Source organism: Microtus pennsylvanicus, chromosome 11 (assembly GCF_037038515.1).
Source record: "Microtus pennsylvanicus isolate mMicPen1 chromosome 11, mMicPen1.hap1, whole genome shotgun sequence".
Taxonomy (NCBI): domain Eukaryota; kingdom Metazoa; phylum Chordata; class Mammalia; order Rodentia; family Cricetidae; genus Microtus; species Microtus pennsylvanicus.
The window spans coordinates 103,580,299-103,607,391 of record NC_134589.1 but is presented as its reverse complement, the minus strand read 5'-3'; the positions used below and the strand labels follow the sequence as shown (position 1 = coordinate 103,607,391).

Here is a 27,093-nt window from a genome sequence, read left to right as displayed (position 1 = left end):
GCCTTTGTGTCAGCCTCATCATGGCTACATTTGTTGTGCAGAAGAGGAACCTGAAGCTAGAAAGAGGGAACACAAGGTGCCCAGTGACCAAGCAGAAACTTGCACCTGGGCTTCTAATCACCCTGTTCCAGTGGCCCTGCTGGCAATTCTGCTCTTGGGGAAGCAGAGACTAGGGAACTTAGCCAGCTACTCAGATGCCTGGCCTCAGGCAGAAACTGTTGCGTGTCTCCAACTTCAGATAGGATTAGAGGCTGAGCCATAGGGTGGCCATGATATGGGAGCATCTGACAAGCCAGCAGGGTAATCCAGCCATTAATCCCTTGAGCCAAGGTCTCCTTCTGGCAGGGCCCAGCTGGTGGGAGGAGCAGGAATCAGCCCCATCATCCTCAGCCTCTGACTGTTCCTGTAGGCTTTCCCCCCCTTTTATGTGATGCTGGGGATGAAACCCATCATCAAGCCCTTCCTTCCTATGTTCCTTTATGGATGATAGAAAATTGAGCCCAGAGAATTTTGATGGCAATCTCTGCTCAGTAGCCCACCTTTCCAGTCAAGACAGCCTCCCCATCTCCTCAGCACATACCCAGAACTAACTTCCATCCCAGCCTCCCACCTCAAGGGTAGAGGTTAGAGGCAAGCTTCCTTTCCTTCTTGAACTGAGAGATTCAAGTTGGAGGTTTGTCTACCATGTGTCTCCAGAACCTTGAACAGCATAAAACAGGGGCAGTCAATGCATACTGACTGGGTGACCCACGGACAGGAAGAAGGGACTAGCAAATACAACCCTTCTGTTGGCAAATAATCTTGGGGTCCAGGCACTGTACCAGGTGTTTTTCTGCTGTTTCACTCATTAAAGCCCAGGCAGCCGTGTATGATGATCTGTGTGGCACCCAGGCAGGAGCTGCAGTTCTTAGATGGGTTATGGTCAAGAGGCCCTTTGACAACAGGCCTAGACTCTGTGTAGAGCTATGGGAGGCACTCCAGAGGACACTAGACCTAGAGAAAACACAGATTGCAGGGGCCTGTGAAGCAAAGCCAGCTTAAACCGGACCTGGGAGAGGACACAGGAGGATGTGCTCCACAGCACTGACATGTTTCATAGTGATGGTATGGCTGCTGGGCAGAAGACAGACTGTGTGGCTGGGGTGAGTTTGGGGAGTTCCTGTACACTGAAGCCCTGATCTGAGCATTTGTTTTCTTTAGCAGACTCTTCGCAGAACAAATTAAACTGGATCCCAGAACCCAGTGCCCTATCCCAGCTCTTCCCTCAATGAGCTCTGATCTGAGATTGAGGCTCAGAAGCACACCCCTCACATGTAAGATTCAGGTTCAGTCAACAGGTCCAGATGGTGCTTAGTCTTATGATCAGGGCTCCTACCCCCACTGCTCTCTTGGAGGTAGACCAATGGTTTCAGGGGGCAGTAAGCATATGTGTGCCTACACGGCTATGTTCAACGGGCCCTTGGGCACCAGGCTTACACCATGTGAAGCTGCGCAAGGTGCTCTAGAAGACACTATTACACAGTTTGCTGCCTCCCACCCCCGCCCCGGAGGATATTCCTCACTGCCCACTCACCTAAACTCAGAAAGCCAGCACCCAGTCTCACTACCACACTGTCCAAACCCTAGAGCACTACAGAATGAGGCCATGGAGACAATCTGCACATTGCCCCCTTCCTCTGTTTTGTGACCAAGCACATGGCTGACTTTGCCAATGAACTGTGAGGGGACAGTCTTAGACACCAAAGAGAGGCTGTCATGCATTCTCCCACCCCCCACTTCTGGGGACCCAGAAGCCAGCCCTTGATGACAGATCAATGTGGAATTCTACTCTGGAGAGGGGCCCTACTCTCCTTGGAGATTGTCAAGCCTGTATTCATTTTGTGTGCACCTGTGTGTATGCCAGAGGCTAATGTTTGATATTTTTCTCTACTTTTAAAAAATGTATTTTATGGGCATTTTATCTGCCTGGTGTTGACAGAGGCCAGAAGAAACTGCAGTTACAGATGTTGTGAGTTGTGAGTTCATGTGCTGGAACTTGAACTGGGACCCTTGGAAAAATGGTCAGTGCTCTTAACTGTTGAGCCATCTCTCCAGCTCATCTTTTTGCTTTTTATGATTCATTTTATATTTAATTATGTGTATGTGCAAAAATTTGTGATTGTGTCCACATGAGGTTAGATGACATTCAGAGGCCAGAAACCCAAGTTACAGACAGGTCTGAGCTGCCCAATGTGGATGCTGGGGGCTAAACCTGGGTCCTCTGCAAGAGCATCATGCATTCTTAAGCACCACTGCTCCAGCCCCTACCTTATGCTCTTACTGAACAAGTTCACTGATTTGGCTAGGCTGGCTGGCCAGAGAGCCCCAGGGATGCTCCTGTTTCCTCCCTAGTGCTAGAATTATATGCACATATATCTGTATATAAACATATATGCATATACTGACTTTTATGTTGAGGACTGAAATGTAGGGTCTCATGAACAGATAGCACTTTACCAACTGAGCCATCTCACCAGCCACATTTCCCCCAAATCTTAAGCCCCGTTATTGCAACTCAGTCCTACCCACTATAGAGAAGGATTTGGGCCACTTGTGACTTTTATCTCAGAACCTGAACTTGGCCACCTTACACAGACAGAACTGAGGCACACAGCCTAAGTGCCTTGCCCAGGGTCACATGACAGCAGGACTCAAACCAAAGCATTTGTGTACTAGAGCCATTCTGACTCACTGCCAGACCCCAGGCAGCTCTTAACCTTGGTCTCCCCCATTTCATTTTACTTTTAATTTGTGTGCCTGGAAGAGGGCACTGGACTCCTGGAAGCCAGTGACACAGGTGCTGGGAACTGAACCTCAGTCCCCTGCGAGAGGAGCAAGCACTCATACCTGTTGAGCCCCCTCTCCAGCCCTGCCCTGCTACTTCAGACAACAGCGGTGACATGGCTCTCCTACTCTGGTTCTTCCAGAATGGAAGTTGGAAACCTCTGTACTCAAAAGGAAGTAGGATGGTTGTTTAGAAAGAAATAAAATATTTTTCTTTACTGCAAATTATTTGTAAATATTCACGTTTCCAGTGTCATTACAAAAAGACCCCCAGGAGAACTCTGGGTCCTTTAACGTGAAAGAATGGTACAACTTACAAAAATAATAAATACATATATTGCCACCTAAAGAAAAAAGGAAATTGCCTCAAGAAAAAGGAAATCAGCGCCAAAATTCATAGCAAGTATGAACTGTGGCTGGCAGCAACTTCTTGCTGCCCATGGGGGTCTCTCTTTGGTCTGCAACCCAAACACCTAGAGGACCACTCTGAAGAATTCAAACTGAGGATCAAGTGCAGAGCTGGACGTGGCTACTCCCTGAGTCAGTACCTCCTCCCAAGATATCCAATTCTGGGCACTGACTTTCTCCCTGGAACGGTGCTTAAAAATGGTGTGAGCGTGGGGGGATCATTCGTTTTCGTGAACGGCTCTCTTTTTGTGCTGGGGTGACAAGGACTGTGGCTCTGTCTTTGGTACCACTCTTCTCATCTGTGGGTACCACATCCATCATGCTCCTGACTTCTGCTGCTCATAACTACTTACAGATATTCTGAGAGGAGTAAGCCCTCCTCCTCCCAGCAATGGACAGGAAGAGGCAGAAAGCAAGGAAGGGATGGGGGCGGTCAGGATGTAAGTCCCTGTGAAGGGAGTATTGCTTGGCCTGGTTCAAAGCCTTCTGCTCAGGTCCTTTCCCACAAGGCTGCACCTAAAGCAAGTCCTGTGAGAGCTGCACTAGGTGCAGGGAAGTGTCAGAGTGCCTGAAGACCAGATGGCAGGCAAGGAGACATCACTCTGAGGCAACAGTATTTGTTGTTTGTTTTGTTTGTTCTTGTTGTTCCCTTGCTTTCAACTGCAGGCCTGAAGACAGGAAGCACTCTTCTGGAACCAGCAGGACCATGGGAACTGATAGAAGAGTTGGCAGGATCAGGAGAGGCTCCAGGGCTTGGCATCCATGGATGTGGCTGGAGAAACATGAGGCAGTAGCTGTTTGGTCACTAACTAGTGTGTTTGACACCAGCAATTTCTCTAGCAATTCAGCTGCCCTAGGCCCTACAGGAGCATGGGTAAACTTCCAGAGAACCTCACAAGTGGTACCAAAGGTCTGGCTTGTGTTTAAAGTGGAGTACATCTGTCTCCCAGTTTCTTCAAGGTCAGATCCAGAAGGGGGCCAGATGGTGGCTGCTGCTTTGTGCGTTTTGCTTTTTAGTTTGGTTTTCTTTTTCTTTATTTATTTTTTCATTTCTATCTGGGAGGCTTGGATTCCCAGGATTGATGGCTAATCCCTGGATACTGGGATGCTGGCCCCACAGTTCTTACCATCATGCCAGGGCCCAGCTCACACCAAGCCTGCATCCTTAGCCATGCTATAGAAGATGCCCCTGTGCTGCAGGAGCTCAGAGGGTGCACCACACTCCCGAACTTCTCCTTTGTCCAAGACGATCACCCTGCATGGGGAGAGATGTAGATGTGAGCATTATGCAAAGAGATGTGTTTGATGTCTATGGGATTGCCTGCCTGCAGAAAGTATTACAAACTCTAGGGGCTGGAGAGATGGGTATCCACCCTACCACCTCCTTGTTATCACTTGTACCTAGCACATGTCACCCTCTGACATCAATGTTTGTTGCTGTGTCCATTGTCCCTCTCTTTTAATTAAGTGTCCTGGTCCTTAAGATATTCCCTAAGCTTTGTTTGAGAGGTGACCCCAGAGTCCAGAATAACATGGGGCACATAGCAGACCCCTCATGCATATAAATATGCTGAATGAAATAATCCTGGATAACCTGTTCTTCTCGTGACAGAATAGTCCCACCAACTGGTGTTGCCCCTGAGCCTAAAAATGGTGACGGATGCATGAACAAACATGACTGTGAACCGGACCAACCCTGTAGGCCCACAGACCCACTCTGAGGGCTTAACCTTGTATAGTCCATGATGGTATTAAGCCGATGAGCAATAGTGAGCACAGTACAGTCTTCAAACTGTGTCCGGATGGTAGACTGAATGAGGTCATCTGTCTCTAGGTCCACAGCTGCTGTAGCCTCGTCCAACACTAGAATCTTTGTCTTCCTCAGCAGAGCCCGGGCCAGGCACACAAGCTGGCGCTGGCCGACACTAGAAAGGGAGAAAATCTCAGAGACAGGGCTCAAACTACCCTGATCCTGAACCAGGCTTGGAGGGGAGAAGGCTAGCGCACAGTCTGGGGGTGGGTTTTAGGCAGGAGAACAAGTCTGCTCCCCATGTCCATGCCTGTGACAGATATTACTAATCAATCATGCTTTACTTCCATGTGAGCAGGAAATGGACTTAGAATCATTCCCAACAAAAGGCTCAGAGGTAATATTCACAAAGTATCAGGCCATTCTGGTGTGGATGACAGAGTGGATAACAAAGGTGGTTCACTATCCATGACCTCTTTGAGCTGCTGCAGACTCAGCACTGGCTGGGCTCAGCTATGAGCCTGGCTTTAGTCAACGGGATGCTGACCAATGAACGGCCAGTAGAGGCCTAACGTGGGAATGGACATGTTCACCCTTACACATCTGCCATCACCACGACAGCACACCTGGGCAAGTCTGCTGGAAGATGAAAAACAGATGCACTGATCCCACTGAGGCCAAGTAGATCAGCCAACAGTCAGCTGCACCTACTTCCTTTCCCCATGAATAATCCCAGTCAAGGTCAGCAGCACAGTCATTGACTGACCACTGACTGAAGCAGAATGGAGGCTGGTTGCCCTGGTGATGGGGGCAAGAGGACAGAATCTTCACACACTGGCCCTGCCTGCCTACCTCAGGTTCTCTCCACCTTCTGCACACTCATGATTCAGCTTGTCGGGCAAAGCTGACACAAAGCCTTTCAGGTGAGCAAGCTCCAGGGCCATCCAGACTTCTTCATCAGAATACTGACTGAAAGGGTCCAGGTTCATGCGGAGAGAACCCGAGAACAAAACAGGATCCTGTGCAAGAACAGCAGATAGCATGTATGAGGGTCTAAATCTAGAAGGTTCCACACAGCCTGATGTTTTGAGCACTTGTTCCACAGTTGGTGGTGTCATTTTGGGATGTTGTGGAGCTTTTAAGGAGATGGAGCCTGTCTGAAAGAAGCAGGTTTCTGAGGGCAGTCCTCTGAAGCTTAGTCTTGGCTCTGATACTGGCTGGGTCCCTGCTTCCTGGTTGCTTGATGTCACCACCAAACATACTACAGCATGACCTTGCTTTCCCCACTGTGATGGACAGCAACCCTGTGATACTCTGAATCTCTCTTCCCTGCAGATGATTCAAGGATTCTGGCACAACTATCAAAAAAGTAACTAACAGTACATGGCAATCACACCACACTGAACAAGGAAAGCTCACCAATATAAGATATGAGATGTTCACACTAGAATAGGAAGAGATCTCAGAGTCCCTCCAGAGCATGAACTCTGTGAACAGAAAATGTCTGGAAAACCCTGCGTAACCAGACCAAAACTTTTTTTTCAAAACTTCTCCAAACTTTCAATATGCCAATTCTCTGTTGCTTTTAGCGGTGTTATTTCATCACAGCAACAGAGATGTAACTGACGCTGTCACTCAACCCCACCTGCAGGAAAGACTCAGAGAAACAAAGAAAAATCACAGCCACAAGCAATGCATTAGGGAACTCTTGCCCACAGGGAATGGTTTAGAAAATTCTTATTTGCAGCATAGCTCCAGAAGTGTTAGAGATTAAGACACTGACTCCTGCAACTGGCAGAGAAGACTGAGTTATTATCACCAAAGTCCTCAGATGCTCTGGGTCTCTGTATGAAACAGTAGAGAATTTTCACATCACCTGTTCACAGTTCCTATATACAGCCATGTACTATCTAACACCAAGAAAATACTTAGGAAAATAGCTGACCATCACTTGGGGGTAAAAGTCTATGTATGATATTAAGTGCAGATGCTAAATCTGGAAAAAGAAAAACTAATCATGGGTTTTGTGACCAAAGCTACATGCAACCAAGCCTGATGGCCTTGAATTTGATCCTCAGAATACACACGCAGAGGAGAGAACTGACTCCTGTAGACTATCAATTCATATGCATGGTCTGTTCCCCTCCTCCCAATAAATACATGGATGCAAATATATTACTCTCCATCTACAGTTGGCAGAGTATATGAATACAGAGGGTGTGGCTTCAGTGTGTGCAGGACCCATCAGCCTTGCCCACCTGGGGGATAATGGTGATCTTGAATCGCAGGTTGTGTAGGCCAATCTTAGCAATGTTCACCCCATCGATGATGATCTCCCCTTCTGAAGACTCATTGATCCGGAACAAACCCAGGGTGAGTGATGACTTCCCAGCTCCTGTACGGCCCACAATGCCAACCTGCAGAACAGGAAGAAGCTGTGGTGATGTGGGAATGCTGCAGACTCAAGGTTCTCCCAGCAGGTGGCTGGGTCAGAGCTGTGGTCATCTGGTTGATCTAGCTTCCACTACAGTGCTTACCCCCTCTCCACCCCGCTTCTCCAAGACCCACCTTCAGGGGCTACTTTGACAAAAGGTTGGAAAAGATGCCCTTTGCTTCACAGAGGCTAAGGACTTTTCATAAGTCAGAAGAGATGCTCAAAGGAATAGGGTGCAGATTAAACAAATGTTTAGTTGTGCTATGTTCAACTAGAGAGAGTCGGAAAATAATGAGGTGCTTCCTGGCTTCCCACATGGTTCCTCTCTCCTCTGATGGGAATTCCTTCCTGAAGCCATGACTATACCTCAGATTCAAGCAAAGCCCCTGAACTTCTCTGATATGGTCCGAGTACCCCAGTTCCTGATCAATGGCTAACATCCTCAATGTCCAATGACAGGTCTTTCTCCTCTCTTTTACATCTGGGCTTGAGTAGGCTCCTCCACAGTTATCACAGCTCAGCACCCATGCATGAATGCCCGTAAGACTCAGAGATTTACCTCATGGAAAGAGAACACTTGGACACATGTGGATGGACAATTTAACAATTCAATATTACAGTATGCAAATGCCTAGGATGATCCCTGACCAAGTGTCTGAGAAAGTTCTATGGGTCATGGTCTTGAATGCCTTCCAGGAAGAGCTTGGAGCTATATGTCCCCATAAGCTGTTCTGGGATGATGGTATCACTTTATTACTCTAGAGTTTACAAACTCCAGTAAAGGGACACACAGGAGGAGCTGGGGTGAGCTGGAGGGCTAGATTCTTCTAGACAGACCTGCAGGGGGGTGGGCAGAACTGCTACATGTTCCAACCATTCAAGAAAAGCAGAGGGACCATTTTATGGATCACGGATTTTTTTTTAGTATTTATAGTTCACGCAAATGTTTTCAAAAAACGTATCTGCATGTCTGGGGGTGTCGTCCACCTGTTGAATACACTCAGCATCTTTTATTCCCATGATTCCTCCCTGTAAAAGCACCTCAATCCCACAGTGGAGAGTTCATGCTGGACCCTAAGTCAATGGAACAGAGGACGGAGCACGCCCACCTTTTCTCCACCCTCGATGGTGACGTTTATGTTCTTGAGAACCAAGTCCAAGTCCTCTCGATACCTCAAGCAGTAGTTCCGGAACTCTACACGGCCCGAATGGGGCCAGGTGCTGGGTGGAGCTGTCTCCTGGATTTGCCAGGGAGCCTGGATCACAAGAAGAGGGATAAGAGAAACTGGCAAGTGCAAGCTGCCAAGAACAGTCTTTTATGTGGGTTCTGGGGTCTGAACTCTTCACCCACTGAGCTATCTCACACTTCCAATCAACTCATTCATGCTTAATTCCTCAACTTATGAGGAAAATTGTCCTCATTGTGTTCCTGTTTCCCCAGGGTACCTGTGGGCTGTGTTACTTATACTTACTAAGGGATATTTTCCTCTAAAACAAGATGGTTCTTAATAAGTGTTAAAAGCAGACAGGAAAAGCCCAAGAGGGCCTGGCAGACACATAGTTCACCCTCTGAGTAAGCAGAGGACACCCAAAGGGTTTCTGAAAGGCCAAGGCTAAGGGGCCAGACTGAATCCTGCCTTACCTCCTTCTCTGTTTCAGAATACTCTTTGAGTCTCTCCACAGCCACGATGTTGGTCTCCATCTCAGAGGACATTCGAACCAGCCAGTTCAAGTAGGAAGTTATCTGCCAATGGAGAGAGCCATGTGGGGTCTCTTGGGGAAAGCGTGGCTTCATTTTCATTAAGTATGCATCATATCATTCACACAGATACAGAAATAAGTGACCTACAGAGCCATCACCAGAATGGACACACTGCACCTCTTAGGAATCACACCTTTCAAGGTGACACATGGTTCACACAAGTTGTCAGAAAGCAGCCAAGAGCTGTGAGGTGGCTCTGTGGGCAAAGCACTTGCTGAGCAAGCCTGGCAACCTGAGTTCCACCCTCCAGGGCCATGTAAAGATGCAACAAGAGAAAATGACTCCACAGAGTTGTCCTCTGACATCTGCATTGTGGATGAAAGAAAGAGAAGGGGGGAAGAAAGGGAAGAAAGGAGGGAAGGAGGGAGGGAGGGAGGGAGGGAGGGAGGGAGGGAGGGAGGGAGGGAGGGACAGAGGAAGGGAGGAAAGGAGGGAGGGAGGGAGGGGGGAAAGAGAGAGAAGACAGAAAAGAAAGGCAGAAAGAAAGAGAAGTCATATAGGAAACTGGAAAATATTTTGAAACTGCATGTGTGGATCCGTAATTAATCCCAGTGCTCCAAAGATTGAAGACGCAGAATTATGCCAAGTTCTAGGCTACCCCATCTTAACCACACAAAGAAAATATTTTTAACTCAGTATGATAAACATCATGAGATGGAACTAACACAGAACTCAGGGAAATTCATAGCTTTGAAAGCATCAAAGCCACTGAGAATCTTCTGAATGGTGAAGAATGCAGGCCATGTGTCAGGATTCCCATAAAACTCCATTCAAGCCCTCTCCTTTTCCCATTCGTGCAGGTACCCAAAGCCAAGGTCTAGAAACTCAAAATCTGGTTGCCATAGGGAGAACATTCAACACAAGAAAGAGCCTTCTACCTGCAATGAGTAAGACACGGAGAGGCCCACCAAGCCAGCGCTGAGGCTGTGACGGGATATGACAGCAAACAGGGCGGCGAACAACACGATACAGTTGCCCACACACTCAAGACGCACAGCGAGCCACCTGTAAGGAGATATGTAGGAGTATATCAGACAGACAGACAGACAGACAGATGCACAGTTTTAAGTTCATGGAACAGAGCTAAGCTCATCTGCCATCTGAGCTAATTTCCAAGCACTTCTAGAGAAAGGCCTTGTGGGTGACACTCATCCAAGATATGAGAACTGGGAGTGGGGGTGGTGCCCAGGGCCCATAGGACTTCATGAATCTGGCTTGCCTAGGGACTAAAATAGAACTCTCAAGAGCAACCTCCACCCTGGAAACTCAAGTTTGCCTTTGGAAAGATTGACTTTTTCTTAGGAAATCTTTAATATCAAGAAACAATTCCCTGGAAATCGCGAAGTTGTCATCGACTACAGGAGGCACTGCTGTCTGTAAACAGGCATCGTGGGCTGGGGCAGAGCTCATTGCTGGGTCACTGGCCTGCCGTGCACAGGGCCCTGGGTTTGAGAGCCATCACCACAGAATACTAGCAATAATAATTATAAAATAAGTAAAAGTCAGTCCCTTGGCAAGAGATAAACCTCAATGTGAGGAAGAAACAGCTGCTATTTACAAAGTTGGACACTGAGCTCTTAGGACCACCCCCCACCTGCACCCCACAATGCTAAGATTATGTGAGGACAAAAATGTGGGTTCTCATGCTTGCACAGCAAGCAATATCAGCCACCAGGCCAGCTCTCCAGCCCCCAGGCTGCTTTATTTTTTAGACAAAATCTCATTCTATAGTCTAGCTGGCCTGGAATTCGCCAGTTAATCAAGGGAACCTCAGACTCATGGTAATCTTCCTTCAGGCATGTGCCCCGCTGTTTCCATTTCTCTCCCAGAAGAAACAGAGGCTGAGGGACTGGGCCCTCGGCTGGCTTCCCACCTGTTGGCCACAATGCTGGGGTAGTAGGCCTTCTGGTTCTCATCTACTTTTAGGTCACTCTGGCGAATGAAGCGCTCCTGCTCCTCAAAGGCACGGATGACACTGACCCCCAGCAAGGTCTCGTTGAAGTGTGAGTACACAGGGGACCGGCTAACAGACTCGAGGCGCTTCAGCTGTCGGGAGGAGGCCACATAGAACCTCTGTGGGAGAGAGAGAGGCACAGAATCAGTGCTAGCCCCTCGTGCCATCCTCCTGGGATATTCCGGGAGAAGCTCAGACGTGGCTGACCCCTGGAGATGGGCTGCTTTCCTGGTGAACTGTGGAACAGGAATGTCAGTGACAGTAGCCACAGTTTCTTGGATGCATGTCCCATTTTCCAACCTAGGCAGTGCTCTTTCTTGCTCTTGTGTGGAGACAAAGGGGTAAAAGTGGCCTCCTCTTTGGGTCCGTGCCTAAGCAGCAGCAGGATGAAATGACCTCCAGACTGCCTGGTCTCTCAGGAGCTCTCAATGTTTGGGGCTTTCCTCTCCCAACAGTACAGGTTCAGAAAGACGCTTTGTGACTGGCAGACCTCTTTAGTCTTCATTTGCTACTACCACAGAAATCCAGGCCTTGGCTTCTTCTGTATAATAGCAACACTAAAGCCATTTTGCACAGTAGACTATGAGGACAGCAGGTAAGAACCAGTATGGTTCTTCTTTGTGAGTCTCACATGGCTATATGCACATTCATTGCACATGTCTCACACACATACATGTCAAGGATGGAACCCTGTGGATGCCACTAAACCAGGAGCCTGTGTCAGCAGTTTCACACACATGGCAACTCCATGCCCTCCCATATGCCCATCCCTATTCTCCTTCAATTCATGGTCTCTTCTTTCCCTCATCATTACTGAATGTCTGTAAGTGTGTGTAAACATATACACATTCCTAGATAGAACCTGTGAGTCCAAATGTTACCTATATGTATGTTTTCAGGGCTGACCCTTTGGCACTAGACACCCAACTGATGGGCTCTTCTTTGGGGAGGGCCACCTCTTCTGTTCCTAGCTGACAGGGATGGGGCCACAGAAAGGAATTGACATTGGTCTTCACTCTATAGGGTGACAAGCACAGGTCAGCAGGAGGCAGCGCCAGGTACAAAGAGTAGGGGCCAAGTCAGCAAGGGACAGGAGTGACCCCACTGAGAGAAAAGGAGACAAGAGTTGCTTAGTCTCCGAAAATGCCAAACAGGATGAAAAAAAAAAAGACTACAAAGACATCAACCCTTATATACACAAACTATATAGGTGTGCTGGCTAGTTTTATGTTAGCTTCACACACGCTAAAGTCATATGAGATGATGAAACCTCAACTGAGAAAATGACTTCTTTAGGAGATTTTCTTAATTAATGATTGGTGGGGAGGGCACTGTGTGTGTGTGGGGGGAGGGGTGGAGGAAGTATCCCTGGGCTGGTGCCCTGGGTTCTAAAAGAAAGCAGGGTGAGAAAGCCATGAGGAACAAGCAGTACCCTCCATGGCTCTGCATCAGCTCCTGCCTCCAGGTTCCTGCCCTGCTTGAGTGCCTGTCCTCTCTGTCATATGGAATGGTGAATGCAATTAACCCCTTCCTTCTCAAGTTGCTTTTTGTTATGGTGTTTCATCACAGCAAAAGTAGCCCTTAGCAGTGTGCCCAGCAGTTGCTATGAACACCAAACAAGCACTCAAACAGCAAACAGCAAACATGTTCCAGCCTAGCTGAATTCTGCAGTTTTACCTATTACATAAGTTTCTTAGGAAAAGCACTTGTCATTTTTTAACTTTAAATCATATATGATAATGATGATGAGTTTGTGTATGTGTGCACGGTGTATGCATGAGCAGTATATATGCACACCCACGCCAGAATGCATGTGTGGAGGTCAGAGAGGTTCTCTCTTTCCATCTTGGGATGTGAGAATCAGGTTTGTGCAGCAAGAGCTGAGCAAGTCCTGTCTGCAAAAGTAAAGTATACTGACTAAGGTGGTTTGAGTAAAAATGTGCCTCACAGGCTTAAAAGTGTGAACACTTGGCCCCTAGTTGGTGGCACTATTTGGGTAGATTTAGCAGGCATGGCCTTGCTGGAGGAAGAGTGTCACTGGGGCAAGATCTGAGGTTTTAAAAGCCATGTACCATTCCCTGTCTGCTGTCTTGTCTCATAGTTCAAGATGTAACCTCTCAGCAGTTCCTGCCATCACAGATGGTACTTGTGTTCATGACTTCCAGATGTGATAGTGATGGACTTTTCTCCCTCTGGAACTGGAAGCCCAAATAAACCCTCCTTTGATAAGGTGTCTTGGTCATTGAGTTTTTATCATAGTCATGAGAATTTAATTTATTGAGAATAATATGAATAGAAAGATTAAGAAGTGCCTAGAATTAAATGTATAAAGGGGATGTAGGGCAGGGGAGCATGAGCAAGTGGAAGACACTGGTCTAACACTTTAGTTTCCATTCCCAGAACCACAAAATGAAGATAGTAGGTAGACAGACAGACAGACAGATCATGGAATATTCCTTTACACTGTGTGAATATATGTCACTGTGACTGACAAATAACTGGACAGGAAGAGTTTAGGCAGGACTGGCAGACAAAAAGAGAGCATGAAAAAGAAGAGGAGTCTCAGGAGTCACGAGGAGAAGCAGAGGAAGTAGGAGATAAACTTGCTATACTGAGAAAAGGTACCAAGCCAGGTAATAGAGTGTAAATATGGGTTAATTTAAAATGTAAAAGTTAGCTAGTGACAACCCTGAGCCCCTGAGCTTGGTATTGGTCAACTGCTATTGGCCAAGCATTTGCAATTAATAATAAGCCTGTGTGGCTATTTGAGAACAGGCTGGCAGGAAAGAAAATCTGCCTACAATAGATAGAATTGAGTATGATGATTAGACCTTTCTCAGAGAAGGTCAGTCACTGTGGGCACCAATAAATACATCTATCTCAAAGTCACCTTTAGTAGTACACCTATTTGTGTGCTACACAAATACGGTTGTAATTAGTGACTGGAGCATTGATTAAATGCCACCAAAAAGATCAAAGAAGCACACTTTTGAGTACAAGTGAGGAATTTTTCAGAGAGCATTAACTGAGGCCAGAAGACCCGCCCTGAATGTGAGAGCCACCATCTCATTCTGGGAGTCTGGATGAAGTCTGGATAAATAAAAAAGGAAGCTAGCACAAACATCTTCTGCTTCCTGACCATGCCACGCCCTCCCTACCAGACAGCACTAAAACTGTGAACAGAAGAAAATCTCCTCCTTGAGTTGTTTAGCTCAGGTAATTGCCACAGGTCCACAGAAATGACTATGCCAAAACACCTTCCACACATGGGCACTGCTTGGTCATCAGGCTTGGCTTTTCTAGGGATCAAACTCATGTACTCATGCTTGTGAGGCAAGCGCTGTACTCTCAAGGGGAAACTCTCTAGTTTCCAGTGTTACACTCGAGGGATGGTGTGGCCTCTTTGAACTGGAGCCTGCAAGAAGCTTTCCAGGCAGCATGAGCACATTTACCACATTTTGGGAAATACAGCCAATAAACAGCCAGCACTGATTTAAAGAAGCGACAAGGCAAGTCCAAAGATGGACTTTCGCCCTACAATTCCATCTTTCTTTATGGTAATATCAATGACCTGAAGTGTGATAGGGTCCAGGTACGAGACAGCAATACCAAGGTCCCCAGACTCTATGTGACAAGTATCCACAATTTGGTATTTTTACTTTTTTGTTTTGATTTTGAGACAAGGTTTGCTATGCAGCTTTGAACTTTCTGATGTGGGACTCTCCTCTGTATGCTGTGAATATGGTTTATTATCATTGCTTTATAAAGAAGCTGCTTGGTTCCCTGCGAGCTCCTTGGAACCCTGCCATACATCCTGTACCCAAACTTGGGGAACATAGGACATCCCTCGACATTTCTAGCTGCCAGAAGAATGCTTGCCTGCTAGCCTTCAATCCACCCTGCCCCCAACCTGCAGTTCCGTGCAAGTTTCCTGGAACCCTGCCATATATCCTGCATCCATACTTGGAAGACAGAAGAGCTGCCAGCAGGGAGCTTCCCTACTAGCCCTCAATCCACCCCACCCCCAACCTGCCTTTCCCTGCAAGTTCCATAGAACCCTGCCAAACACAACCTGTGCCAATACTGAGTGGACCTAAGAGCCTGCTCCAATACTGAGTGGACCTAAGAGACAGACACAGCAAGGATTGGACCAAGAAGCCAAGAGACTGCTCGCTTCATTTGAAGGAAGAGATGGGTAGGCACCAATGCAAGAATTCCTCCAACATCCTAAAAAATAACATGGTAACACCAGAACCCAGCAGACACATAATAGGAAGACTTGATCATCCTAACACAGAAGATGTAGAAGAAAATGACTTTAAATATAACTTTATGAAAAAGAGGAAGTGGAAAACTCCCTTAAAGAAATAGAGGAGAAGACAAACAGAAAGCTGGAAGAAATTAATAAATCCCTCAAAAAAAAAAAACCAAGAAAACCAAGAAAAAGCAATCAAACAGGTGAAGGAAACAGTTCAAGATTTGAACACTGAAATAAAGGCAATAAAGAAAACACAAACCGAGGGAATTCTGGATTTGGAAAATCTGGGTAAACAAACAGAAACTACAGAGACAAGTATAACCAACAGAATTCAAGAGATAGAAGAAAGAATCTCAAACACTGAAGATACCATTGAGGAAATAGACTCATTGGTCAAAGAAAACACTAAATACAACAAATTCTTAACACAAAACATTCAGGAAATCTGGGACACCATGAAAAGACCAAACCTAAGAATAATAGGGGTAGATGAAAAAGAAGAACTCCAGCTCAAAGGCACAGAAAATATACTCAACAAATTATAGAAGAAAACTTTCCCAACTTATGGAAAAATACCCCAATGAAGAAACAAGAAGCCCACAGAACACCAAATAGACAGGATCAAAAAAAAAATCCCCTCATCATATAATAATCAAAACACAAAACATACAGAACAAAGAAAGAATATTAAGAGCTGCAAAGGAAAAAGGTCAAGAAACATATAAAGGTAAACCTAACAGAATTACATGTGACTTCTCAATGAAAACCATGAATGCCAGAAGATCCTGGATAGATGTGCTGCAGACACTAAGAGACCATGGATGCAAGCACAGACTACTATACCCAACAAAGCTTTCATTCACCATTGATGGAGAAAACAAGATATTCAATGACAAAAACAGATTTAAACAATACATATCCACAAACCTAGCCTTATAGAAAGTATTAGACAGAAAAACCTCAACCCAAGGAAGTTAACTACACTCACAATAACACAGACATCTGATAAACCCCCCACCAGTATAACCCAAAGAAGGGAAACATACAAATACTACTCCCAAAAGATAACCGGAGTTAACAACGACTGCTCATTAATATTGTTTAAAATCAATGGACTCAATTCACCTATAAAAAGACACAGGCTAAGAGAATAGATATAAAAACAGGATCCAGCATTCTGCTGTTTATAAGAAACACACCTCAACCTCAAAGACAGACACTTCCTCAGAGTAAAGGGTTAGGAAAAAGGTTTTCCAATCAAATGGACCTAAGAAACAAGTGGGGGTGGCTGGCTACCTTAATATCTAACAAAATTTATTTCAAACTGAAATAAATCAGAAGAGATGGAGAAGGAAACTTTATACTCATAACAGGAACAATTCATCAAGATGGAGTCTCAATCCTGAATATCTACGCCCCTAATACAAGAGTACCCACATATGTACAAGAAACATTACTAAAACTGAAATCACACATCAAACCCCACACACAACTAGTAGGAGATCTCAACACTCCTCTCTCACCCATGGACAGGTCAACCAGACAGAAACTTAACAGAGAAATAAGAGAACTAACAGATGTAATGAACCAAATGGACTTAACAGACATCTATAGAACATTCCACCCAAACAAAAAGAATATACCTTCTTCTCAGCACCTCATGGAACCTTCTCGAAAATTGATCACATAATCGGTAACAAAGCAAACATCCACAGATACAAAAAAATTGGAGTAAACACCTGTGTCTTATCGGATCACCATGGAGTAAAGTCAGAATTTAACAATTCCACCCCTGGAAAGCCTACAAACTCATGGAAATTGAACAGTCAACTACTGAACCACCCCTGGCTCAAGGAAGAAATAAAGAAATAAATTAAAACTTTCCTTGAATTCAATGAAAATAAAGGCACAACATATCCAAACCTATGGGGCACTATGAAAGCAGTGCTAAGAGGAAAGTTCATAGCACTAAGTGCCCTCATAAAGAAAACAGAGAAAGCTCACATTAGAGAATTAACAGCATGCCTGAAAGCTCTAGAAAAAAAAGCAGCAGACTCACCCAGGAGGAGGAGAAGACAGGAAATAATCAATTGTGGGCTGAAATCAACAAAATAGAAACACAGAAACCCATACAAAGAATCAATGAAACAATGAGCCAGTTCTTTGAAAAAATCAACAAGATTGGAAAACCCTTATCCAAACTAATCAAAAGGCAAAGAGAGAACAACCAAATTAACAAGATCAGAAATGAAAACAGTGACATAACAACAGACACTGAGGAAATTCACAGAATCATTAGGTCCTACTACAAAAACCTGTACTCTACAAAATTGGAAAATGTAAAAGAAATGGACAATTTTTTAGATAGATACCATATACCAAAATTAAATCAAGACCAGGTGAACAATTTAAATAGACCTATAAGTTGCGAGGAGATGGAAGCTGTAATCAAAAACCTCCCAACCAAAAAAAAGCCCAGGGCCAGATGGTTTTAGTGCAGAGTTCTACAAAAACTTTCAAGAAGAGCTAATAATGCCTATACTCCTCAAAGTGTTCCACATAAAAGAAACAGAAGGCTCATTACCAAACTCTTTTTATGAAGCTACAGTTAACCTGATACCAAAACCGCACAAAGACTCAACCATGAAAGAGAATTACAGACCAATCTCACTCATGAACATGGATGCAAAAATTCTCAATAAAATATTGGCAAATCAAATTCAAGTACACATCAAAAAAAAATCATCCATCATGATCAAGTAGGCTTCATCTCAGAGATGCAGGGCTGGTTCAACATAAAAAAAATCTATCAATGTAATCCATCATATAAATAAACTTAAAGAAAAAACCATATGATCATTTCATTAGATGCTGAAAAAGCATTTGACAAAATTCAACACCCCTTCATGATAAAGGTCTTGGAGAGATTAGTGATACAAGGATCATATCTAAATATGGTGAAGGCAATATATAGCAAGCCGACAGCTAATATCAAATTAAATGGGGAGAAAAAGCGATTCCACTAAAATCAGGAACAAGACAAGGCTGTGTGCTCTCTCCATATCTCTTCAATATATTTCTTGAAGCTTTAGCAATAGCAATAAGACAACATAAGGAGATCAAGGGGATTCAAATTGGAGGAAAAAGTCAAACTTTTGTTATTTGCAGATGATATGATAGTGTATATCAGTGACCCCAAAAACTCTACCAGAGAACTCCTACAGCTGATAAACACCTTCAGTGATGTGGCAGGATACAAGATCAACTCCAAAAAATCAGTTGCCTTCCTATACAGAAAGGATAAAGAAAACGAGAGGGAAATCAGAGAAACTTCACCTTCACAATAGCCACAAATAGCATAAAAATATCTTGGGGTAACACTAACAAAGGATGTGAAAGACCTATTTGACAAGAACTTTAAGTCTTTGAAGACAGAAATTGAAGAGGATATCAGAAAATGGAAAGACCTCCCATGCTCTTGGATAGGAAGAATCAACATAGTAAAAATGGCAATCTTACCAAAAGCAATCTATAGATTCAATGCAATCCCCATCAAAATCCCAACACAATTCTTCACAGACCTTGAAAGAACAATAATCAACTTCATATGGAAAAACAAAAAACCCAGGACAGCCAAAACAATCCTATACAATAAAGGAACTTCCAGAGGCCTCACCATCCTTGACTTCAAGCTCTATTACAGAGCTACAGTAATGAAAACAGCTCAATATTAGCATAAGAACAGAGACGTTGACCAAGGGAATCAAATTGAAGACCCAGATATTAATCCACACATATACGAACACCTGATTTTTGACAAAGAAGCAAAAATTATACAATGGAAAAAAAAGAAAGCATCTTCAACAAATGCTGGCCTGTAGAAGAATGAAAATAGATCCATATGGTTCGCCATGCACAAAACTCCAAGTGGATTAAAGACCTCAATATAAATCCAACCACACTGAACCTGAGAGGAGAAAGTGGGAAGTATCCTTCAATGCATGGGCACAGGAGACCACTTCTTAAATATATCCCCAGCGGCACAGACAATAAAAGCAACAATGAATAAATGGGACCTCCTGAAACTGAGAAGCTTCTGTAGCGCAAAGGAAATAGTCAACAAGACAAAAAGGCAGCCTACTGAATGGGGAAAAAAATCTTCACCAACCCCATATCAGACAAAGGACTGATCTCTAAAATATATAAAGAACTCAAGAAATTAGACATTAAAATTCTAAATAACCCAATTAAAAAGTGATGTACTGAACTAAACAGAGAATTCTCAAAAGAAGAATTTCAAATGGCCAAAAGATACTTAACTTCCTTGGCTATCAGCAAAATGCAAATCAAAACAACTCTGAGATACCAACTCTTTCCTGACAGAATGGCTAAGATAAAAACAAAAAACACTAATGATAGCTTATGCTGGAGAGGATGTGGAATAAGGGGTACTCTCATCCATTGCTGGTGGGAATGCAAACTCATGCAACCACTTTGGAAATCAGCGTGGCAGTTTCTCAGAAAACTGGGAATCAACATACCTCAGGATCCAGCAATACCACTCTTGGGAATATACCCAAAAGATGGTCAATCATACTAGAAAAGCATTTGTTTAGCTATGTTCATAGCAGCATTATTTGTAATACCCAGAACCTGGAAACAACCTAAATGTCCCTAAACTGAAGAATGGTAAAGAAATGTGGCACATCTACACATTAGAGTACTACTTAGTGGTAAAAATAATAATAATAATAATAATAATAATGACATCTTGAATTTTGATTGTAAATGGATGGAATTAGAAAACACTATCCTGAGTGAGGTAACCCAGACCCAAAAAAACCGAATATGGTATGTACTCACTCATAAGTGGATAACAGACATAAACAAAGGGCAACAAGCTTATAGTTCAGGATTCTAGAGAAGCTAAGTAATAAGGTGAACCCAAAGGAAAACATATATAGACCCACCTGGAAATTAGAATCAAACAAAAATTTGGGAGCAGGGGGGCAGGAGGTAGAAGGAATGGGAAAAGGGGAGTTGGAGGAGAACTTGAGGGAATGGGATGGTCAAGATGGAGGAAGGACAAGAGCAAGGAAAGAGATATCTTGATTGAAGGAGCTATTAGGGAGGTAGTAAGAAACCTGGCTCTAGAAAAATTCCCAAGAACCCACAGGGATGACACCAGCTAAGACCCTAAGCAATAGAGGAGAGGGTGTCTAAACTGGCCTTACCTTGTAGTCAGACTGATGGAGGAAGGTCATTGGTAAAATAAAAAGAAACTGCTTGGCCCTCATTGGTTAGAAGATAGGTGGAAGGAGTAAACAGAACGCTGGGAGGAAGAGGAAGTGAGCTCAGACTCCACAGCTCTCCTCTCAGGAGCAGACGCCTCAGAGAGACACCATGCTCCCCGCTCCAGGGAAGATGAAGCTCCGACCCAGGATGGACATAGGCTAGAATCTTCCCGGTAAGCGCACCTAGGGGCGCTACACAGATGATTAGAAATGGGCTAAATTAATATGTGAGAATTAGCCTAGAAGAGGCTAGATAGAAATGGGCCAAGCAGTGATTAAATGAATACAGTTTGTGTGTTGTTATTTCGGGCATAAGCTAGCCAGGCAGCCGGGATGCTGGGGACGCAGTCCCGCCACCCTTATTACTACAGTCAGACTGATGATTATCTTAAATATCACCATAGAACCTTTGTCCAACAACAGATGGGAACAGAGGCAATGACCCACATCAGAGCACTGGACTGAGCTCCCAAAATCCAGTTGAAAAGTGGAAGGAGTGAGAGTATGAGAAAGGAATTCAAGACCATGACGGGTTCATCCACTGAGACAGTTTACCTGAACTAATGGTAGTTCACCAACTCCAACTAGACTGGGAGTCAACTCTGAAGGGGGTTAACAGTTGGGGCAGACTGAGTGGCCACTGATAGTGACACTGGGATTTGTCTCTATGGCTTGTACTGGCTTCTTGGGATCCTATTCTCTTTGGATGTAAGCCTTGCTCAACCTAGATGTAATAGGGAGGGCCTTAGACTTTCCATAGGGAGGGGTGCATGGCCCTTTCTTAAGACTGGAGGGGAGTGGGGTGGGAGGGCTTGTGGAGGGAGTAGGAGGGGAGTGGGAGGAGGGGAGGGAGTGGGAATTTGGATTGGTATTTTTTAAGTAATAAAATAATAATAATAACAATAACAGTAATAATAATAATAATAAAGAAAGAAGCTGCTTTGGCCTATGGCAGAGCAGAATAGAGCTTGGTGGAAAAACTAAAATGAATGCAGGGAGAAAGAAGGCAGATTCAGGCAGACACCGAAGAAGGACACCAGAACCTTTCCAGTAAGCCACAGCCTCATGACAATACATAGATTAATAGAAATGTATTAATGTATTAATTTAAGATATAAGAGCTAGGTAGAAATACGCCTAAGTCTTCAGCCAAACAGTGTTGTAATTAACATAGGTTTTGTGTGATTATTCGGACCTGGGCAGCTGGAAAATGGAAGAAGAGTCCCTGATTATAAAATTACACACTCCTGTCTTGAGTTCCCTGAGTGCTGGGACAACAGCAGGTGCCACCAGGTGTTAGTTTACATTGATATTACCCCATCCCCCGCAACAATCTCAGCAGCCAACCTTACAAATGAATGACTAAGCACAAACCACACAGACCTGGGGTCCCACTCTTGGCTCTGCCACCTGAGAAAAATGCTTCCTCTTTGAGTCTCTCTACCCTCTCACCTGTCACCTTAAACTGTAATGTAGGCAGAAACTGACCAAGTAAGTATACATGTGCAAAGAAAAGGTGATTTCTACAAATGGGACAAGGTATGAACCAGAACAGCTGCCCCTCTCAAGAGGAAACTGGTTCTGAAAAACCAATGTACCGAGTACTTCCTTGCAAATAGCGGCCACACAACTCATCTTGAGGACCAGAGGATTTAAACGAGGACTTCTGATCCAACGGCCATATGTTCCCTCTTCTGTTCTCTTAATGATCTGTGTCTGAACTATAAATATGATAGACATGAAAGAGGAAACTTTGGCGAGCATTTTGGACCATGAGGCCAACTGATTGAAGACTTCTGTAAAGACAGCAAAGCAGAACTAAAAAAAAGGGGTGTTAGCAGCAGCAACAACAGCCTGGGTGCCACCTGACCCATAGGGCCACACCAGTTTCGAAATGAGCTGTCTCCTAATATACTATATATGCATCAGCATTCACCCTGATGAGGCTGCTGTTTTTCATGACTCCACTGTAGAATTCTGTTCTTCAGTCTATTAACAACTGACTGCACAGCTGCAAGCCTTCCCCTAATATAGAGCTCTAAAGAGTTAAACGAATAAGAATGTGCATTTGTCTCCTGCAAACAAAACAGCCCTCTTAGTTATTCACAACAGAGCCGAGTGCTGTGTTCACATTCCCACCGTCCCTCCTGGGATATGGCACACAAGGAAGCATCTGTGGTTCACCTGCACAAAGAAGTAGACAAGGCCCAATGGTGGGATGACGACAGCGGCGATGGGTGTGGCCAGCAGGATGATAATGACAGCTCCAATGACGCTGAAGAGCGAGCCCATGAACATCTTGATGACCTGCGGGATCATGGAGTCCACTGTGTCCAGCTCCTTGGAGAAACGGTTTACTAGGTTCCCACTGGGTGTGCGCTCAAAGAAGCTCATGGGCGAGCGCAGGACATTGCGCAGCAGGTCCAGGTGGAGATGACGGGAAGCAAAGATGCCTCCAATGGACACAGCCATGGAGTAGCCAAATACTGAGACACCTAGGATGGCAACAGAGATGTGAGTGTAAGATACAGAAGTGTGGTCTGCTGGCCGGCACTGGGTCCCTCAGCAACTCAGTGATGGCTGCCCTCAGAAACCAGCCCTCACTGTGTACTACACACTGGGATTGAGTTTCTGAAGAAATGAATTTTCTTTTAACTTCAATGAACTAAAATTCAAATCACCTCCCATGACTGGAGGCTACTGTGCCAGACAGCACAGCTCTTGTAGCAGATACTGATTCTGTGTGAACCCACAGAAACATCTTCTCTGTTCTTTGCTCTCTCTAAAATCTAATATGAAGGCTGCTGCAGTCTCTGGCTCTATGGCAGGCAGAAGTAGGCTACACATGGAGAAACTCAAGGCATCCACACCTGATCATCTGACGGCTTGTTCCAAAACCACCTCAGAGGTCAGGAGACATCTGTGGCTCCTCCAAACACCCCCTGGATCACAGATTTCTTTTGGCTCATTCACCAATAACAGGGGAAGGCAAATTGAAGTTGGCGCTGCCAACCCTGTTCAGCTGGGGGCCTCTCATGTCAATCTATGTGAGTCACCTCACCTGTATAATAGGGACAGTGACACTCAAAACCACAACCAGTACTAAGTGCCTTCCTGGCAGCATGCCTGGACACAGAAAAGCTCTCACACAAAAAAGACTCACTTAACCACCCACATGAGTGCATCAGGGACACAGAAAGGGCATGTGTGTACAAAGCAGTTTTATGAGCATCTAGATCACATACTGGCTGGCACAGCTTCAGAGTGAACTCCAGAGCTAGGCTGCTTCATTTGATGCCAACTCAGCCAGCAATCAGCTCCTTGAGCTAACTGGGGCGGGGAAGGGGTGGGCATGAATTCAGCAAGCATTCAGAGTTCACCATGTGGCAGATTTTGTCCATGTACGTCTGGCTCAGTTAGTAGTTGTAAATTCCATGAGGTCTTGGGGTCTCAGGAAAGGACACATGAAGTAAGCACAGCCATACCTTGTAAGATGCCCAAGGCCCCATAGACACTCAGTCGGTACGTCCTGTGCTCCTGAGTCCCATTGATAGTAGGGTGGTCATCTGTCCAGAGGCTCAGCCAATAATTGGAGGCCAGTGCAGACACATGGTTGCATAGGAAGAGGAAAATACTCAAGAAGGAGATGAAGAGGCCAATGGCCTTCATGTAGTCCCAGTACACTGACAGCTGCACCTAGGACCCGTAGAGTGCCAGCATGAGGTTAGCAGCTCCTGTGTGATCTTAAGCCCAGCCCACCCTCCTGGGTCTAGACCCTTGATACCCTGCTGCCCCATTAATGATGTCAGGCAGGAGTAGCAAAGCCAGACTTCCTGCCTCCCACAAGAGCTTCCAGCAAGCACTCGGACAGCCTAATGCTCCATCATTACCCATAGAAACACATAAATAGAGAAGAGTCATAAGAGGCCATTCAAGTGCCCAGGTGGGTAGGTACCAGGGGAAGTTCTCCCTGAGGAAGTGATGTTGAAGAGTTTACCAGCTACGAATGGAAACCAGGAAGGGGAGGGGGTGACCCACAGGTGTAAGGCCCTGATATATGAGGGAGCTCAACACATTTGGGGAAGTGATGAGAAGATGGAGAAATGGTTGTAGCCTGGGAGGTCCCGTTCAATACTCCAGGCTGCTCATGGCCAAGCAGTAATGAGCACAGGCAGAGACTAGAGTGCCAACATGGAGTCAGCAGCTCAGATCCAAACTCCAGCAAAAGTCACTTAACCTCTCTGGTTTTGGCATAGAACCTAAACATAGAGCCCTGGCAGCCTTGCCATCCAATAAATACACGCATTCCCATATGCCAAGCAAAGCACTCTGCACTGTGCCTCACTCACCTGCCCTGTCTGTGCCTTGTCTGCTTCCATCAGCTTCCATGTCTCCTCCTTGACTCCAGCCTTCTGCAGTTCGGCTGTGCTGCTATGCTGCTGACCAGCATCCCCACTGTGGGAAGAAGAGCTGCTGAGATACCTGTTGTCAAGGAGGGTAGGATGCCAAAGCCTTGGGGAGTGCCAGCACACACATGAACACACATATACACTTGGGCCCCTGTGGCACTCCCCAGAAGAATGTGTTTCCATGGGAAGAGATGTATATGTCAGGAATGGGGACTACTGAGGTATGTATGAAGGGCACTGGGCAGAAGGTGTGAGGAACAATCTTTCGTGTACAGAAATGACCTGGGAGTGGAGGTGTAGCTCAGTTGGTAGAATGAAGCTCTGGGTTCCATCTAAAGCACAGCATAAGCTAAGCACACACCTGTAATCCCATCAAAGAGGTAGAAACGTGAGGACCAGGCATTCAAGGTTATCCTTAGTAATCTGTTCAGTCCAAGGCCAGCCTGGGATTCACAAGCCTGCTGTTGTGGAATATGAATTGAAGATGTGCTACATTTTTTTATGCTGTGGAACGTTTGTTTAACTCTGTGAAGCTATGTTACTTTGCCTGTCTAAACACCTGACTGGTATAACAAAGAGCTAAACAGCCAATAGTTGGGCAGGAGAAAAAATAGGCAGAGCCAGCAGGCAGAGAGAATAAACAAAAGAAATCTAGGAAGATCGGAGAACATTAAAAGGAGGAGAGGAGGATGCCAAGGTACCAGACACCAGACATGGAATAAGAGAGAAATAAAAGATATATAAAAATAGAGAAAGGTAAAAGCCTAGACACAAAAGGTAAATGAGATAATTTAAGAAAAGCTGGCTAGAAACAAGCCAAGGCTGAGCATTCTTAAGAAAGAACAATCATCTGTATTTATTTGAGTCGGGTGGTGAGACACCAAAGAGTAAAGAGCACTGGTTCAGATCTCAGCTGGGTGTCTCTAGAGCTGCCCAGCTGGTGAGTCTCCAACTGCTTGCTGTAAGATGGGAGCAGGCCAGCAGTGAATTGGAAACCACTAGACTTCAGGCCAACAATGGGTCCAGCTCCCAGACCACTGTGACCGTCCGTGGTCATATACTGGCTCACAAAGCCCAACATGCCAGGCCCCATTTCCAGGTACCCAAGGAAAGACATAGATCAGTTTCAGAAGTAGGAACAAACAAATGAAAGGCAGGCCTGTGTGAATTATAGGTCACTGCTGGCTTCTTCCTGAGAAGGTTCTTGAAGGATGGTTCTTGAAGGAAGGTTCTTGAAGGCAGGACGCACACGTCTTCCAAATCCCTGAGACTGTGGTGGATGAAGTGGAGGTGCTACCTGTCTCTTCTGAGTTCCCACAGGCAGAGATACAGGGCCAGACGTCCTCCCTGTGCTTACCTCTGAGGGTGTTTCCCCACTGGCACCAGCATCCCATTCTCCACTGGCTTTGACTCCTTCCCTGAACCACTGACACCTGGCAAAGACAGGAAGAGGGGAGAATGTGGCATCAACAGCTGGGTATGGCCAAACAAAAGACCAGGAACCCAGTCACTTCCAGAGTAGACAACAGTGACTTTGGCTGCCAGGGAGCTTGAGAAGACAGAACCACATTGATGCAAGCTCCATCCACAGCTCAGTCCCTCAGGGAGGTATAGGGGTAAATGTCACCAGGAGCCACTTACCATTTACCCAGGGTAAATGGGTAAAAAAGGAAGTCTCGGGGAGATGCTCGAACCAAGGTAAGGAGGGGAGACAGGGCCAAGTGTGCTAGACTCTAAGCACCCAGTAGGGGGAGACGTTTAACAAGAAATTCACACCCAGCTGCTGGGATTAGTACTGTAGCTTTTCCTTCAGACCACTAGAGGCAGAATGAAAATTAACAGCCAACAAGCAGAAGCAACCTGTCCCCAGGCCCATGAGTGAGTAAACTATAAGTCTAAAATACACTGTAGCACAATGAAGAATTATGCAATCATGGAAGGAGGTGTGGTTTCAGTGCATACAAGCCTTGAGAATACAAAACTCAAAGAAGCCAGAGAATA

General features: G+C 45.3%; 1 protein-coding gene across 1 annotated transcript in view; it reads right to left on the bottom strand.

The window, feature by feature from the left end:
• Positions 1 to 3,015: 3,015 nt before the first annotated feature.
• Abcc1 (ATP binding cassette subfamily C member 1 (ABCC1 blood group)) overlaps positions 3,016 to 27,093 on the bottom strand; it is a 151,980-nt gene continuing 127,902 nt past the window's right edge. Inside the window, exons 20-32 of the mRNA XM_075942117.1 lie at positions 26,450 to 26,525; positions 25,033 to 25,138; positions 24,169 to 24,379; positions 22,868 to 23,178; positions 11,051 to 11,250; positions 10,056 to 10,182; positions 9,058 to 9,159; positions 8,525 to 8,671; positions 7,240 to 7,398; positions 5,834 to 6,000; positions 4,962 to 5,156; positions 4,359 to 4,486; positions 3,016 to 4,003 (exon numbers count right to left, since the gene is read on the bottom strand). Of these exons, the coding sequence (XP_075798232.1) occupies positions 4,378 to 4,486; positions 4,962 to 5,156; positions 5,834 to 6,000; positions 7,240 to 7,398; positions 8,525 to 8,671; positions 9,058 to 9,159; positions 10,056 to 10,182; positions 11,051 to 11,250; positions 22,868 to 23,178; positions 24,169 to 24,379; positions 25,033 to 25,138; positions 26,450 to 26,525 (1,910 nt within the window). The 3' untranslated portion in view covers positions 3,016 to 4,003; positions 4,359 to 4,377. The remainder of the gene's footprint in view (positions 4,004 to 4,358; positions 4,487 to 4,961; positions 5,157 to 5,833; positions 6,001 to 7,239; positions 7,399 to 8,524; positions 8,672 to 9,057; positions 9,160 to 10,055; positions 10,183 to 11,050; positions 11,251 to 22,867; positions 23,179 to 24,168; positions 24,380 to 25,032; positions 25,139 to 26,449; positions 26,526 to 27,093) is intronic.